Raw genomic sequence first — 16999 nt, forward strand, 5'->3', positions numbered from 1 at the left:
TCCGGTAGGTGTCAGTATATTCCGCTATGCTGGCAGGAAAAACAACAACACATGGTAGAAGAAGAGCGTCGCCTGGATACTGCATGACGCTTGAGAGGATGCTCACCGGATTAGAAGGTTTTTATCATTTCAAAATAATTTTACACAGGTTAAAGTGATCGTTTTTATATGTTGTATCCTGACACTTAAATTAATATTAATCCTCTTTTATTTCTTGTTCAGTTTGTTTTAAGTTTTATGATTCGAGCACGAAAGGTAGTTTTGGGTTTGTTTTGGTTCAGTTCATTGGCTTCTTGTTTTTCTATTTCTTCTGTAACTTGTACCCAGTGTTATTATAGTTATATGACGAACATCACTGAACTCGTTGGTGGCTTGTGCATCTGCCTGATTCACAAATGTGCTAATAAATGCTCACAAGTTTGCTAGTTCGTTGGAAATATGATGTATAATTTGTGTCTTTGCGCATACATTGCTTTATGTTGCTGTAAGGTGTTTGCTGGTTTTTGTTGTGTCCCCTGCAGATGCTCGAGGAGTGTGTGTGTGTGCTCGCAGCGCTGGAGTGTGTCGTGCGTCGCTGTCTCGGGCCTGACGGCGGGAGTGTGTTGTTCACTCGAGACACAGGAGAAACACTCGTTAGTAGACACGGACAGCGCCTTCTCTGCGCACTACACCTGGAGCACCCGATGGCCAGGTGCCCATACTCTCTTTAAAGAAATAAAAGTATTGCTCATAACTGCAAGATTGGAGTATGGTTTTGTTTGCTGAATCATATTCCAATATGCATATACCTTTTTATTTTCTATTTTAATATATTTTAAAATGTGAAGTATTCATGTAGTCATTCAAGCTGAATTTTCAGCATCATTACTCCAGTCTTCAGGGTCACATGATCCTTCAGAAATCATTCTAATACGCTGGTTTGCTGCTCAAGAAACATTTCTTATTATTATCAATTTTGAAAACCGTTGTGCTGCTAAATATTTTTGTGAGAACCATGATACATCATATAACAGCATTAGATAGATTAATTAGATAGATTAACATTAATTGATTTTTTTGTAACAATGTAAAAGTACTGTCACTTTTGATTTATTTAATCGTTATAATAATTAAGAATTGTCTATCTATCGTCTGTCTGTCTATCTATCATCTATCTATGTATTTATCTGTCTGTCTATCATCTATGTATCTATCTATCTATCTATCTGTCTCTCTCTCTCTCTATATATATAGAGAGAGAGAGAGTGAGTGAGTGAGAGAGAGATACATAGATAGAAAGATATAATGAATTAGATATAAAATATTATTAAATGTAGGGTTTTAGGGCAAGTCTCTAGTATGAAAACAAATATGTAAAATATATGTAGCCTATTCATATTTAAAAGCCTAAAACTAGAGAGAAACTAACAGTTCTGACATTTTTCAGGGTTTATGTATATTAATTATTATTAAATGACAATGATGTGGATTTATTTCACATATTTTTGTTGTCTTTGTTCTTTAGGATGGTGTTGGACTGCATGTGTGCACATGCTAAAGCTACTGGAGACGGCACAAAGTCTTTCATTCTCCTGCTGGCCGCACTTTTACGAGGAGTTCGGAACTCTGCGGGATCTTGGACTGGCCCTGGCCTTAGAAATCTTGCTAATCGCCTTCTCGCTGTCAGCCGGAAGGAGTTGGATGAAGCCATAATACACAAAATTACCCCATATGCCTCATTGTGCTGTAGTCGCCATAGTTACAAACGGGAGGGCAGAATCCTTGATTTGTTGATTGGCGGGTATATTTCTGGAAGAGTTGCGATTGGCCAGGCTGAAATACTGAAACGAGTCCTGTGTGAGTTCTACCACAAAGTCAGTCAAGATCAAGACGCAGTAGAAGCAATCTCATTCATACATTCGCACTTCTCTTTACTGCATACATCAGTGACAGGACTTCCTATTGGCTCCTCAGAGGTGATTGAAGGCCTGGTTGTGACTCATGATTGGTCGGTGTGGACTGAACTACAAGGACCAGTAAAAGCACTCATTTTATATGAGAGTTTTGGGCCTACTATTGTTACCGCAGGTGACAACATATCCATATGCGTTCAACAAGACTGGCTGCACCGTACAGAGAGCATCATGAAGCAAAAGTTATTGAGTTTATTAGACTTACAGGTGCATGTGCTGCTCTCATCCGTGAAGCAGCCGGAAAGTGTGGTGCAATGGGCTCGACTGAACCACATCGCTCTACTTGAGTTTGTCGACTCGGCCCAGCTGGACTTGCTTTCCAACATCAGTGCTGCAGAAACACTCTCTCATCCACCTCTTCAACACCTCGTGACGCTAAAGTACTGTAGACGTGTGCAACTTGGTGGGCATCGCTATGCCTGTCTGGGAACGGTGTCGCACACACACACACTTGTTCTTTGTGCACCGGCACCAGGATTGCTTGACCAGACTGTGTGTGTGAGCCGAGGTGTGTTTGCGATGTTGCAGCATCTGTCTCGGACGTTTCAAAGCGCCATTCCTGCTGCCGACCAATCACAAAGCACGCTTTTAACTCAAGACCTGTGGGGTGGAATTATGTGTGCAGGTGGAGTGCTTCCCGTTGGCGGCATGTTTGAGTTCTTGCTACATCATTTCCTGCTGAACGAACGTAACTGTGGTGACCCAGAGTGCTGTAGGTTGCTGGCAGAGGCTTTGTTGTGTGTGCCTAGAACTTTATACTCTCACAATCAAAGAAGCTTCTTGAATATCCAGACATGTTTCTTAAGTGATCTTAAGCAATTGGACAGGGCCAAATTGCGAGGGTCGGAATTGCCAGACCTAAAGTCTGGGCTCGGGTTCAGTGAGAGTTCTGAATTGGCACCGTGTCTGGAGTCGGTCAGTGGTAAACAGCAGCTGGTTGTTTCTGTGTTGCAGTGTTTGCACAGACTCTTATGTGTAGGGGCTATTTTACACACCCGCTCTCCATTACGCACCGGCCCACAAACACACTCTGAGGAGGATGAGGAAGAGGAGGAAGCAATGAAAGAGCACTCAAACTCCACTCAAAGAACAGATGCATAAGCCGCACTGAATATCCAAGCCTATAATGTTGTGTGTAAATTCTATTCACTGTGCCATCTGAACGAAGTGGCTCCAAAAAGTATTGGATGCTTAAGAACATCTGAATGTTCTTGCATTACATACATAAATAATACCAAGTGGCATCTGCAAACAAATGCTGCTAAACCTTCTCTCAGAACTAACTTTAAATATTTGAGCCCATTTTGCAATGACTTTAAACACCTGGTAATTTTTATTAGATGTATGATGTCCCTGTAGAACAGTGCATTTAAAGCCTACAAATTTCTTTCTTTCTTTTTCTTTTAGTGCCACTTGCTTTTATATTTTGATATATAATGCGAAAACATTCAGACATTCTTAAGTGTTTTTTGAGAATCCAGATATATTTATTTATATAAAATATTCTATTGAACATATGTTCATAAGAATATTTATATATTTATAGTGTTTGTTGCAAGTTGGAGGAATATTTGTAAAACAGTTCTATGCAGTTAACACTGAAATACAAAATTGTTTCAATTAGTTAAAAAAAAGTTTTAAATCATTGTTGACTAATGTTGTAGAAACAAAACAGTTGTTTTTTAAAAAAAAAAAACAATAAAAGTAGTACAATTCAAAAGTTTGTGGTCAGTAAGATTATTTTGGAAAGAAATTAATAATTTTTATTTAGCAAGGACTCATTCAATTGATCAAAAGTGACAGTAAAGACATTTATTATGTTACATTAGATATCTATTTCTAATAAAAAGGGGTTTTTGTTTATTTATCAAAGAATCCTGAAAAGTTTACCACAAAAATATTAAGCAGCCTGACTGTTTTCAATATTGATAATAAGAAGAAATGTTGATCACCAAATTTGAAGAATCATGTGTCACTAAATACTGATGCAGTAAATTCAGCTTTGCTATCCCAGGAATAAATCATAAAGTTCATTATGCTTTTTCAAATATTATACCTTTCATGCAGTGTGTAATATAGCTGTTTGTGAATGTAAAATGTAAAGTATTAAAGATCAAAGTGAACTGCAGATAAAGATATTGTCTCCAATAAGAAAGAATAGATTCTGAACTGCCGAAACGAGTCGTCAGTAATTGCAGTCTACATACCTACGTAACAATGTAACAAATTTGCATGAATTCAGCATACGGCCCTCATTTGCCGCCCGCGAATAACGTCTACTTTGACGTTTGGTTAAGAGTTTGGTTCGTTTTGCTCGAAATTACAAGAAGATGCTGTTTTCTGTTCTGCGAAAGCAAATCCACTTTGCATACACTTCAAAAAATAATAAGGACTTCCTCTCGAATTGATATGGAAAAACCAACACCATTGTTACTGTTTCTATCACCGTGTGTATCAAGCGCATTGGAAGCCTCCGGAGCTGAAATTCAGTTATGGTAATGGACGTTTATTTACCGACACACGCTGTAAGAGATTGACCAATCACAACAGACTGGGCCTTCTGACAAATCAGAGCAGAGTAGGCTTGCCGAAAGGAGGGGTTTAGTGACCGGATCCTTGATCAAACTGTTTCAGACAGGAAAAGCGGTGATACAATGTATATTATAAGACAATGCAAGAATTATTTAATTTTTTACCATGGATGCATTTAAACCTGGGAACCTTTAAAATAGCATAAAAGAGGCACTTTAAAAGAAAATAAATATAAAAGGCAGTTACGTTGCATTCACTGAAAAAAATTTGGAGTAGGATTTACTTGAAAAAAGCTAGGCAACTTTTTCCACTCAGAAAATGCCACTAAACATATTTATCAGTAGCTTTAATTAGAAATCTTTAAGTTAAATGTACTTGGAATATGGAATTAAGTAAACTTTACTTAACCTAGTTAAGTGAAAGTAACAAAGAAAATAAGTCATTTTAACTTGGCTAGTAATAGGTTGATTATTATCGATTTAGTTGAAATTTCCTTTGCATTACATTTCACTCAAACAATAATATTGAATTATACCAGTCATTTATAGTATGTGTTTTACTTAGATTATCTAAGTAATTTATACTATATCATGTCAGATGTTAAGCATCATGTGAATGCAAAGACCTCAATACTTGGTAGACAATACACAATGACGGTAACATTTGATGGATCGTTTTTGTGTTTGAATGTGTCATTTTGAGCAGAAAATTGACTCGAAATGTCACAAAATGGCAAGTTACTAATCCTGACAACAAAAGCAATGATAAAACAGTGAAAAATGAACCTCATTAATTATTCAAGGTCCAGTGCATGATGGGAACCCCAGTATCAGAAAAGTTGAGTAATTTTTACTTAATTTTATTGAGTTGATATTTACGCTTTCATTTCTACTCGCTTGAATTAAGTACTGATATGGAATTTACTTAGTTTTTTTAATTCTTGCCTGAACTAACTTTTTCATGTAAATTACATTGGGTTTTTTTCAGTAGTATTTACTTAACCAAAAAATATTTTTTTACAGTGTTGTAATAATATATTTCACAATATCATTGTTTTTACTGTATGTTTGATCAAATAAATTCAGCCTTGGTGAGGATAAGAGACTTGTACTTTAAAAATAACATCTTTCTAATATAGTACTGGCCCTGTCACTGATTATATATGTATGAGTAGAGTCAAAAGTTTGTCAAAATTGTTAGATATTAGATTTAGATAGATGCGGTCAGAGCCATGATCTTGTGTGTGTCAATAGATGTCCAGCTGGTCCCAGAAGTCACAGAAATGGTCCCTGTCCCCGTGTTGTGGGTGTGACTGTAGAGTCAGGTTCAGGATGGGCCAGTCTTCTGTAGCCGTGTATTGTGGCCAAACAGCGAGCCTCTGCTTTCTGCAAAAGTGCGTCTGTTCACCTCGAGAATTTGGGTCCCCCGTGTGGGCAAACGATCCCCAGTAGCACGCCATTCGATTGGCCAGAAGGCTCTCTTGTGGTGTAAGTGTGAAGTTTGTGCTGGGGGCGGAGTCAAACAGAAAGGGAAGCTCTGCCCCATGGCAGGTGTGATTGTAGCAGAACGGAAGCCCCGCCCATATGTTGGGATCAGATGGAGCATGGTCAAATACATACAACCAAACAGATCCGCCAGCTCTCACTCCAGAACGAGCAGACCATCGAGCCGGACACAGAAACACATAATCTGTCACAATCTGCAAAAATAAAGGCCCAACATTGTAAGAACAGATAATGCCTAACCTCTGTCTTGTGCTGTTTGTCTTCTTGCAGTTGTTTATGCATAGGATGCTGAAGTCTTACCTGTGAAAGCATCACTCGTCTGTCCTGGTTTCGGTAGAAAGGAATGTATTTGTGCAGAATTCTGAACGCATGTTGCTTAAAAATGGCGACAGTGTAGAGCAAACATTCCAGCACTGACACAGACTGGTTGAAAGTGCCGTACACAAAGACTACGCCTTCCTCAGAGGTCGTACCTAGACCAGAAAACTCACAATGGTGAACGATGCAAATCTTACATAATAATTTAAAATACGATGTAAAATAGAATGGTTAAATACAATGTAAGCTTTGGTTAAATTTGTCCCACAGCAGTAATTTTCTATAGTAATTAGATCTATGTGTATTTAATCCAGAATGTGCTGATGTTGTTGTTAGGGTATATATGTAGAAAGTATCAGAAACCTAGTATAACAGGCTTGTAACTCTGCCAGTTGCCTGTTTGGAAGGCTGTGATTGGCTGTTCCTGGATAAGCTCTCCATCAATGAATGGCCCCCATGTCTCAAAGACCTCTAGGAAATGGAAGGGGTTGATGATCTTAGAACCTTCAAAAGACACAATTAGATTTTAAGTGAATGATTTCAGAGTTTGTATATGTCTGATAGATGTCTGATATTTTTGTCTGATGCATTTATTACATGGCTCCCTGAAATCCTTGATTCTAATTGGCCAATCGGAACATTATGCATTATATTTTTATATAATCTTCACTAAATTATATATTTGAATGTCGTCCAAGATAAAACCATATATCACCATGTTAGGGTGTTCATTTATTTATTTATTTGGCAAATAGCTGTGTATTAAGAGGGATAAAGCAAAATAAACCCAATTAGGGTGAAACAAACCCCTTAATTTTGTGTCTGTATGAGTCTGTGTGTAACCTGTATGAGTCAATGTTATTTCAATATTATTTATATACTATTATAGTATTTATTAATATTTTGAATTAGCTTTTATTTAAATTTTTCAGTATTTCATTTTATTTAAAGTTTTTGTAATTTTGTTATGTGCTTTTGTCTTTTTTTTTAATACTTATTCCAATTCAATTCTAATTCCATTTTATTTGTCATTTTATTACGTCAACTCAGGGGTATTTTAGTATCACTGAGATACTATGTTTATGTTTATTTTTTATTTTAATATTTTTCATTTTCATTTCAGTTAAAGTCTTAGTTTAGTTAAATTGATTATTATTTTGAAATATGTCTGTATAGTTTTTATTTATTTTTACTTATTACTGATGAAAATGAGAAATAAGTATTTTTTTTACATTTTATTGTATTTCAATGAATGTTTATTTTATTTCAAGTAATGAAAATGTTTTTTAATGGTTTTAGTTTTAGTTAGCTTTAACTTTCAACTTAACTTTTTTCTCAGTCAGTTAGCAAGGCGACATTTCTAATTTTGATGTTTTTAAAGTTTTTCATCTAATATTTTATATTTTACTTTATTTCAGTTTTATTTCAATGAATGAAAACGATTTTTTATAGTTTTTGTTAACATGAACAACTCTGATGTAAGTATGTGTACCTGATTTAACCTGGGCGTTGAGTACAACATGTGAACTGAGAGAGCGCAGGCAGGGCAGATCAAATGCTGAGCAATTAGTTTGTTTAGCAAAATCCCATCCCAGTTTCATAGCATCCCATCTAAAACATAATAAACAACATTATTACTACAAGCTTCATCATAATTTCTGTATTGTCTCAGGAGGCTAAGGCTCTGTTCCAAAACGCTCACTGTGAATTTGTCAAGTAAAACATGTTCCTGGATCAACATATTTTATTGATCCTGGAACTACATTCCAACATCCAGGAACATGTTGCACTTGGTTAAATAATGTCCAGTTGCATAAAAATAGCCATTATGCGCAGCATTATTCAATGTGTTGTAATTTCCACTGAAACAGGAAGACAGGGCGGGACATATCGAACAGCTCCTCCCCTTTTTGAAATGGCCAATAGCGTTTAGTTTATATCACAGCTCGGCCAGAGCCGTTGAGCTCGGTAAAGCCGCAGTTTCCTAATTTCCTAATCTCAAACCGTTTCTCCTCCTAATCTCCATATCGCTTTAAAATATAGCATTCTGTGCAGAATTCAAATGGATCCGAAACGTTTTGTAATCTGCGACGGCTCACGCATATGATCCACTCTGTGCTATCGTGTCTCTGGACCGAAGCTGTGGTAGTTCGCGTGACACTAATGTGAAACCAGACTTCGTTCGCCCAATTGGAAAGCATATTTACACTGTCTGAATCGTTCCCTATTCCCTATATAGTACACTATGTGCTATTCACCATGTAGAAAACAGTAAATGTGTGAAGTTGTGAACAAATGACCTTTTTCAGCCACAGCTTGAGTGTATATTTGGGGGCGGGACGCTTTAGATTCCAGAGAGCATTTGATTGGACAGAAAATCTGATGAGAAGCTGAAGTGCAGCGTGATGCCATCAAAATCATTGATCCATATTGGTGGAAGTGAGAGACTGTAAGTTTTGAATCTAAATGTGAATTTTGTCTCTTTTTTTGGAGCACACTAACTTATAGATAACAACATGGCTAACATATTCATACTAAAAGCCAAAAAATAATAATTTTTATTTCATGGGGATTTTAAGTAGGCCTACTAGTATAACCAACTAGCAGTTAGTCAATGGGTCCTACTTTTTGGTATCAAATTAGACCAATCGTTTTTATGTAACTAGCATGAAAAAGTTATGAAGAAAAAATGAGAGTATCTGCAACCGGCCCCAAGTTCACCATTCCATAACCTATAACCTGCTGCCTATGGAGGAGGAGTTCATGGCATCATAGATGCAAAAGAAAATACGCTAAGATACATTTATTTGCCCAGATTCCCAAAGGCGGCACTGTATTTATTCTTCACAGAGAAGGCAATCCCAGAATGCACTGCGCCAAGCAATAAATCCAAGATAATTGTATAAAAAATATTCCAGAAGATTATTCTAAATTAATGTTCGTGTGCTATATGTTTTCTGTGTTTTCTATAAGAAGATGTTAATGTCAAATTGATTGGCTCCATGCAGGCCACAAGGCAGCTGACAAGGTTTTGGGAAAGAGGTTGAGAGTGTTTTATGTGTGCTTTACCTGGTTTTCAGTGGCAAAGAGAATGGTAAACTCTGAATGGCTGCATGTCTAAACAAAGACTCACTGCTCTCCATCATTAGATGAAGACACACTGATTGGGCTCCAGCGCTCTCGCCAAACAGTGTAACCTACACACATGCAAATATATATACAGTAATTAGATGTCCAGACTGTCGTCATTCATCCACCCCCATGCGCTCTGATACCTTATTTGGGTCTCCTCCAAAAGCTGCAATGTTTTCTTGGACCCAGCGCAATGCTGCCTGCTGGTCTAGAATCCCATAATTCCCCACTGCAGAGCTATCAGGATCTTTGCCTGTGACTAAGAAGCCAAATGCACCTAAACATTGACCACAACATCTTACAAACTTGCTTATTCAGATGTCGGCACACACACCAATATGGAAAATGTAATGCTTTTTCACTAACCAAGACGATATTCCATGTTTACAACCAATGTGTTGCTATAGTTACTGATGAAGCGGCCATCGTACAGAGGTTTAGAGGCGGAGCCAGCGATGAAGTCACCGCCATGAATCCACACCATCACTGGTAGTGCTGTTACTATCGGCAACGACAGGTTGATGCTCACAGGTACGAACACATTTAGATATAGGCAGTCCTCGCTAACCTGTGTACAGTAAATGCAGATTCACATTCAGACCAGCAGTAAGAAACCTTTCTTAGATTAATATTGCTAGCTTGTTGTCAGGGTGTTGCTATGTGGTTGCTTAAGTGTTCTTAGTCTTTCTTAGCATGTTGGAATGTGGTTGCTTGGACATTGCTAGATTGTTGTCAGGGTGTTGCTATGTGGTTGCCAAAGTTTTTCGGGTGATTTTAGCATGTTGCAGTGTGGTTTCTAGGTAGTTGCCAGGGCATTGCTATGCGGTTGCTAACGTGTTCTGAGCCTTTCTTAGCATGTTGGAATGTGGTTGCAAGGGCATTGCTAGATTGTTGTCAGGGTGTTGCTATGTGGTTGCTAAAGTTTTTTTTGAGTGTTTTTAGCATGTTCCAGTGTGGCTTCTAGGTAGTTGGCAGGATGTTGCTATGTGGTTGCTAAAGTCATCTAAATCTTTCTTATCATATTGATGTGTTGTTGACAGGGCATTGCTATGTGGTTGCCAGGACGTTGCTATGTGGTTGCTAGGGCATTGCTATGTGGTTGCTAGGGCATTGCTATGTGGTTGCTAAAGTGTTTTAAGCATTTCTTAGTGTTTTGCTTTGTGGTGTTGCTAGGTGTTGCACAGTTACTGATTTGCTCTGAGTATTTCTTCGCATGTTGCAATGTGGTTTCTACAGTGTTGCTAGGTGGTTGCTAAAGTGTTCTGAGCATTTCTTAGTGTGTTGATATGTGGTTGCTATGCAGTTGCTGACATGCTCTAAATGTGTTTCTTTGCATGTTTCAGTGTAGTTTCTAGGGCATTGCTAGGTGATTGCTTACAGGCCCAAGTCAAAAGATCTTATATTCGTGCCCCTATTTATGTCCATATTGCACAAACAGTGCAGGGCGACTAATCGTTTTAAAAAACCTTAATTATGAGCACCTGTAACACTGAATATTTTATGCGTGCACTATGCTGCCATATCATTCTCTAAATGTACTGTATTTTAATAGGTGGATGGTTTTAAAATGTGTAATGATTACAATGTTGCATACCTTAGGAGGACACAGCCGAGAGAACTCTCCAGCACACATCTGCATGCACGCGGGACGGGGAAATGTGGCATCATACGTGTACGACCAAGGTGACACGGGTGAAGGAGGAGTCCAGCGTTTGTCTCCCACAGGAGGGTCAGCAAACGGAATGCCATAAAACACGTGAGCTTTGTCCAAAGTACGGCCTCGAACTCGCCCGAGATGTGTGATGACCACTGGATCTTCACTAGCCGTATCATCCAGGCCATCAGAGGTGTTATCCAATGAATTAATTATGCATTCACCATCACATCGCACCTTATTCAAGTCTTCATGCCCAGTAATATCCATCTCAGGCTCCTTGTGTACAATATTATCATCTTCAAAATTACTTTCATTACATGCAGTTCTGGTTGTTATGGAATCAGCTGCTGAATGCATATCACTTGATTCAGCCACAGTGTTTCTTGAAAAATCATCAGTACTAGCATATAATTCTAGACTCTTGAGCGAGTTTAAAGACTCATCTAGAAAAACATCATCCAAGCTCTCATGTACTTCATTTTGTTCAGTATTTGGGATGTTAAACATCATGGTCCGAGTCCCAGTTGTGTGTACATAGAAGGTCTTTTGTTGAGTTTCACTTTCTTGTCTTCCTCTAACAATTGGCATCATTGAAAGTAACGTAACCGCAATCAATATAGTAGCAGATGACATCATGATGGTCTTTCAAACTGAGGTGTAGATTCAGATAGCCAGTCAAGATAGTTAGTTTAGGTCCACTCACTTCAACTGAAGAATCTCAGCTGCCCAGATCCACAAACAGATGCTTGCACAAAGTTTTATGCTGTAGATTCCCAGTTTTTGTCATCCGTAACTGTGATTTGTCTTTAATCTGCAAACTGAGAGTATGTAGAGGAATCGGACTCTGTCTTGTGCGCCTGTTGAATTTCACGTGACATCAATGAGTTAAAATTTCACAAACATTTCAGTCTCTCTCACACACAAGAGCGCTATTGTGAAACAAATCAGATTACAGGCAGTGAGAGGTCAGGATATGGTAAATGCACAGGCCATGCTGTAAGCTAATGTTTTGTATATTTATATACAACAGAATCAAATAGACTTAATTTTTGAATGTATAAAAAATTTAAAAATGTAAAAAAATAAATAATGTAATATGTAATTTGTCTTGCCTCAGTTACCTCCTTATAGATCAGTTACTAGTCTCGTACTAATATCCTGGACTGAGATTTTCTTAAGCTCTTGTCTGTGTTTTATCATTTTCTGTGAAGAATTAATTTTATTTTTCTTAAAGAAGATATTTTGAAGAATGTCGGTAACCAAACAGTTGATGGACCTTTATAGTCAATATCCATTGACTTCCATAGTATATATTTTTTTTCCATACTGTGGAAGTCAATGGGAACCAGTAAATGTTTGGTTACCGATATTCTTCAAAATATCTTCTTTTGTGTTCAGCAGAAGAGAGAAACTCGTACAGGTTTGGAACAACTTGAGGGTGAGCAAATGATGACAGAATTTTCATTTTTGGGTGAACTGTCCCTTTTAATGACTTACATTTTTTTAATTGAAAATGGTTTCAACATTTTTCAGAGGTGTAAGAAACAAACATGAATGCAAAGATGACTCTTCAAAGAACTTTCTCATGCATTTTAAACTAGATTATTTAACAGATTTCTCATGTTCTTCATCGCTGACATCCTTATGTGTAATTAACATACAGTGCTGGTCAGAATGATTTGCCCCCTTGGTAAATATGATCAAAGATGTCTGTAAAAAATAAATCTGCATTGTTTATCCTTTTGATATTTTTATTTTTTTTAAATGCAAAAATCTAACCTTTTATTGAAGTAAAAGACACACACAAAAAAAAATAGATGGGTTTGGTGCACACAGGGATAAAGTACCCCATGTGTAAAACGAAATACTCTGCTATATCTTTAATGCAGTGGGCCAGAGGTCCTAGACATCTTCAGATACATGGCATCATGGATTCAATTAAATACCAACAGATAAAAAATCTAAACCTGACAACCTCTGCTAGAAATCTTATAATGGGCCATGTTTGGATCTTCCAACAGGACAGTGATCCAAAAACAAACATCAAAATCAAAACAAAAATGGGTCACTGAGCATAAAACCAAGCATCTGCAATGGCCATCCCAGTCCACTGACCTGAACCCTATAGAAAATGAGTGGGCTGAACTGAAGAGAAGAAGCGCCAACATGGATCTGGGAATCTGAAGGATCTGGAGAGATTCTGTATGGAGGAATGGTCTCTGATCTCTTTTCAGGTGTTCTCCAAACTCATCAGGCATTATAGGAGACGACTCAGAGCTGTTGGAGGAGGTTGCAAAAAGTATTTAATAAAAGGGAGCAAATAAATGTTCCCAACGTGTTTGGAGAAAAACATTTATTTCATAATGTGATTTTCCCCCCACTTTCTATTATTTTACTTCAATGAAAGGTTAGATTTTTTCAATTCTGACCTGCACCGTAGGTGTGTGTACATCCTAAAATAATGGATGACACATTACTCATACACTAATAGAGCACTGCTGATTGATTACTCAGAAAAATAAACTACTTCAAAACATAATTCGTAACTTGTGACTCATAGCTGTTCTCACTCACGGCCTACAGTGTGCTATACGTACACCCGTTTCCATGGTTACGGTAAAATCATCAGGAATGCGTCGTGACTTCATTGGTATGTGTGTGAAACACACAACAACCGAACTCTCAGCCACCATACACAGTCACACATGTTCACGCTTCATAATGGTTGTAACACACTTTAGAAATGAGATCACAGAAGACCAGTAAGAGTATAAAATAACCCAAGTTTATTCAAGTAGCACTTTTATGATTGCCAATCTTAGAAGTAAAATGAAAATTCCACTTTTTTTTAAATCAAATGTATTTATAGACCTTACAGATTTACACACAGCAGAAATGGAACTATATATATATTTATATATACATATATTTGATAATATTTCAGTGATTAATAATTTAATATCTAACCGTATAACTGATGGAGCGATTCAAAGATTAAGGTTCAAGTTTGAGACATTAGATAACACGGGATGACATTAATGTGTTACATAAAAGTGCCAGCAAACTCCTAGTAAACACAGTCCAAGATTAGTCAGCCAATAGGAAACACTGGGGGCTGAAGAGGGCGGGCCATGGTCCCACCCAGGGAACCAATCATATCCTGTAAAGAGAGACCTTAAGATGTAGGTTTGAAAGGGAATATATGCAACATTTATATAAATATGGAAATAATAATAAAAAAATACATCTTTAAATAAAAAGATGTAGCTGACATTAAGATTTGAATAAGTTTTAAACATTAACATTATGATTTTCTTTAAAGCTGCTTTGAAACAATCTGTATTGAGAAAACAGCTATACAAAAGAAATTGACTGTCATATACTATATAGTCTAAAAACCTACATGTGTAGTGTACATGTGGTTATGTCTAAATTAACTGGTTTAATTCAAGTCAAATATATTATTTAATATGACTTCATCAAACTGACTACATAAAATTACACAAAATTAGTAAGCTCAGGAGTAAGCTCCTTTGTACTATAAGTAAGGGAAGTTTTTATTACACACACACATAATTCACACTTTAGTCTTATTAGGTACAACCTTTCCACACCATCTGAAAAGATTATATATATATATACATACATACAAATTTATGTACTATACAGTATATACAATATCAGTACATACAGATATTATATCTATATGCAATCTGTTCAGATGGTGTGGGAAGGTTGTACCTAATAAGACTAAACTGTGAACTATGTTTGCACTGTAATATTACTGTAATATTGCTGTGTGATAGTTATTGTGATGTGTCATTGTGAATGCTCTTACTACAGACGTTGTCTCGGCAGATCTCTGATCCACAACCGCTGCAGCTCACACCTGCTATGTTTGGAGTAACACCGTGAACTTGTCCTCTGCAATAAAGCATGTTGGAATAACATCACCACAAGAGGTAGACAAAAGTAATATTTTGACCTGTGCTGTACTTTATTATAATCAGTGCAATGCAACAATAAATCAAGCAAAAACTTTTATACCCCCTGGCCTCCCCCAGTCTTGAACATTTGGCTACATCCTTGCAAATGTAAAATTATGAAGTCTAACTTACGTATCGCCATAGTTGCACACAAAGATGGTGGATTCTGGGTGAGTGGAGAAGTTTTCGATTCCTTTAGAGCACACATTTACAGCACAGCCCAGCTTGAAGCTTGTAGACCACATTAACTGAAACATACAATACATGTACAAATACACAAGGTTGAGAAAGATAGTCGAAACAAATTTTCAGTGCTGATATATAAAGCTGTAATAATGTTAAAGAACACACCTGTGTGTAGTGGCCGCACAACCGTGAGCAGTTGTTGTTTTTGAGTGAGTACACTCCTTCTTTGTTCCACCTGTGTATGGCGTTCTCCACGGAGAAGGCAGCAAACGGAGCGCCCAGCCAGATGTTCTCGCCCATCCATCCGAATGGCGGGTGCCCGAAATACGCCAGCCCAGGATGATGAGAGGCTTTGCAGTGTCTCGCCCGGTCTCTGGCACCTTTGGCCAATTCATTGTCCCAGGACTGTAGACAAACACACAAACACATCCACACAACAATAATGCAAATCAATAGAATTACAATATATAGATATTATATGATTTAAGATATGAGGATTAGAGGATTAGAGGAGCAAGCTCCAACAAAACTTCCATTTACAATGTGATTTGTCCCAGAACATTTGATCCCAGAACATTTTACGTGTGCAACTAAGTTTGGTTGTTCTATGCTGAAACTTATTCGAATCAATTGAAACACACACACACACTGCTTAATAGTGCTTATATTTTGCGTGATAAAAAAAACAGAACAAATTACTAACACATGTAAAATGATTACTGATGGAGAGATATCATGACATTTTGCCTGTCAGAACCCTCTTCAAGCACCATCACAAACAAGAAGACCCTTTGTTTTCTCTTCATTCTTTTACTACTTAGAAAAATGCGATCCAGATCAATAGGGAGCCTTTTCTTTCCACTCATACAAAAACATCTCTCCATTGCCATGACAACCAGAATGATGGTTGTACATTTTTGTTATATTCTTAAACCAAACACTCTGAGACAAAAACAAAAGAACATGCTGTTAGGGTAGCATGACGAATCTGTGTAATTACCATGAGCATTTAAAATGTGGAAAACTGGGACACTGGATTTCACACTCAAACACAGACAAATGATGATGAACATGAGTAAACAAGATTGAGTAAACAACATGCATAAAACAGCTGCGCCAATAATTATAAACACATAACGTTACATGTTTTTGAGGAATGATTAATGTAAACGAATGCATCAAATACCTGCGCCCCGAGCACCTGTCTTACCATGGAGCGCGCACTGACCGCAGGTGGAGTGACGCGCGAGCGTTGCGTGTTATGCGCCTGCACACACCTGCGGATGAACTCCGGTTCCGCTATTCCCGGTAAGAGAGCCAGAACGCCGAACGAGCCGTACAGAAGAACCCATATCTGTAAGAGAAGACCGCCGAGAGAGTCCATGGCAGGAGACTGTCCTGAGCCGCGCTGCTTCGCTCTGGATAAATGAGTCAATGGAGCATCACTGCAAGAGACGAGCTGACCTGTGCGTCATGGTGCCGTGGATTTGCCCACTCTCGCTCCCTCTCTGTCTGTCGATCTCTTTCTCTCTCTCTGTCTGTCTATCTGTCTTAGTACAGGGGCTTTTTAAAGGACCGATACAGAACCACCCACCATGTCACGAAAGAATTTGATGCGCGGGGCTCTTTGTCTTCATCTCTCACGCTCACTAAGTTCTCGCTCCCCCGCCCGCGCGCGCACACACATTTTATGTCTGAATGTAAAATAAACCGTTACAAAAATGGCTGTTT

General features: G+C 37.8%; 3 protein-coding genes across 6 annotated transcripts; 1 reads left to right on the forward strand and 2 right to left on the reverse strand.

Annotated features, from left to right (window-relative positions):
- Positions 1 to 62: 62 nt before the first annotated feature.
- On the forward strand, positions 63 to 4807 carry bbs10 (Bardet-Biedl syndrome 10). 2 transcript variants are annotated; one of them, XM_082181301.1, is made up of 3 exons: positions 63 to 117; positions 522 to 691; positions 1505 to 4807. In XM_082181301.1, the coding sequence occupies exons 2-3, from the start codon at positions 522 to 524 to the stop codon at positions 3051 to 3053; spliced, it is 1719 nt and encodes a 572-aa protein (XP_082037427.1). In that variant the 5' UTR covers positions 63 to 117; the 3' UTR covers positions 3054 to 4807. The 2 variants fall into 2 exon arrangements, with proteins under 2 accessions (XP_082037427.1, XP_082037426.1); XM_082181300.1 differs by having other exon boundaries at positions 79 to 117; positions 490 to 691.
- A 520-nt stretch (positions 4808 to 5327) lies between these two features.
- On the reverse strand, positions 5328 to 11979 carry LOC309507197 (crystal protein). Its single transcript, XM_082181299.1, has 8 exons — positions 11034 to 11979; positions 9806 to 10007; positions 9583 to 9716; positions 9377 to 9504; positions 7800 to 7918; positions 6671 to 6811; positions 6290 to 6462; positions 5328 to 6183 (listed from the first exon to the last, which is right to left on the reverse strand). Exons 1-8 carry the CDS (start codon positions 11730 to 11732, stop codon positions 5731 to 5733), a joined length of 2049 nt encoding a protein of 682 aa, XP_082037425.1. The 5' UTR covers positions 11733 to 11979; the 3' UTR covers positions 5328 to 5730.
- Positions 11980 to 13881: 1902 nt separating this feature from the next.
- glipr1b (GLI pathogenesis-related 1b) lies at positions 13882 to 16919 on the reverse strand. 3 transcript variants are annotated; one of them, XM_082181580.1, is made up of 5 exons: positions 16546 to 16919; positions 15434 to 15673; positions 15215 to 15330; positions 14935 to 15020; positions 13882 to 14256 (listed from the first exon to the last, which is right to left on the reverse strand). In XM_082181580.1, exons 1-5 carry the CDS (start codon positions 16618 to 16620, stop codon positions 14132 to 14134), a joined length of 642 nt encoding a protein of 213 aa, XP_082037706.1. In that variant the 5' UTR covers positions 16621 to 16919; the 3' UTR covers positions 13882 to 14131. The 3 variants fall into 3 exon arrangements, with proteins under 3 accessions (XP_082037706.1, XP_082037704.1, XP_082037705.1); XM_082181578.1 differs by having other exon boundaries at positions 16455 to 16919; XM_082181579.1 differs by having other exon boundaries at positions 16479 to 16909.
- Between the last annotated feature and the right edge of the window lie 80 nt (positions 16920 to 16999).

The sequence above is a fragment of the Leuciscus leuciscus genome (assembly GCF_965113295.1).
Source record: "Leuciscus leuciscus genome assembly, chromosome: 10".
NCBI lineage: Eukaryota > Metazoa > Chordata > Actinopteri > Cypriniformes > Leuciscidae > Leuciscus > Leuciscus leuciscus.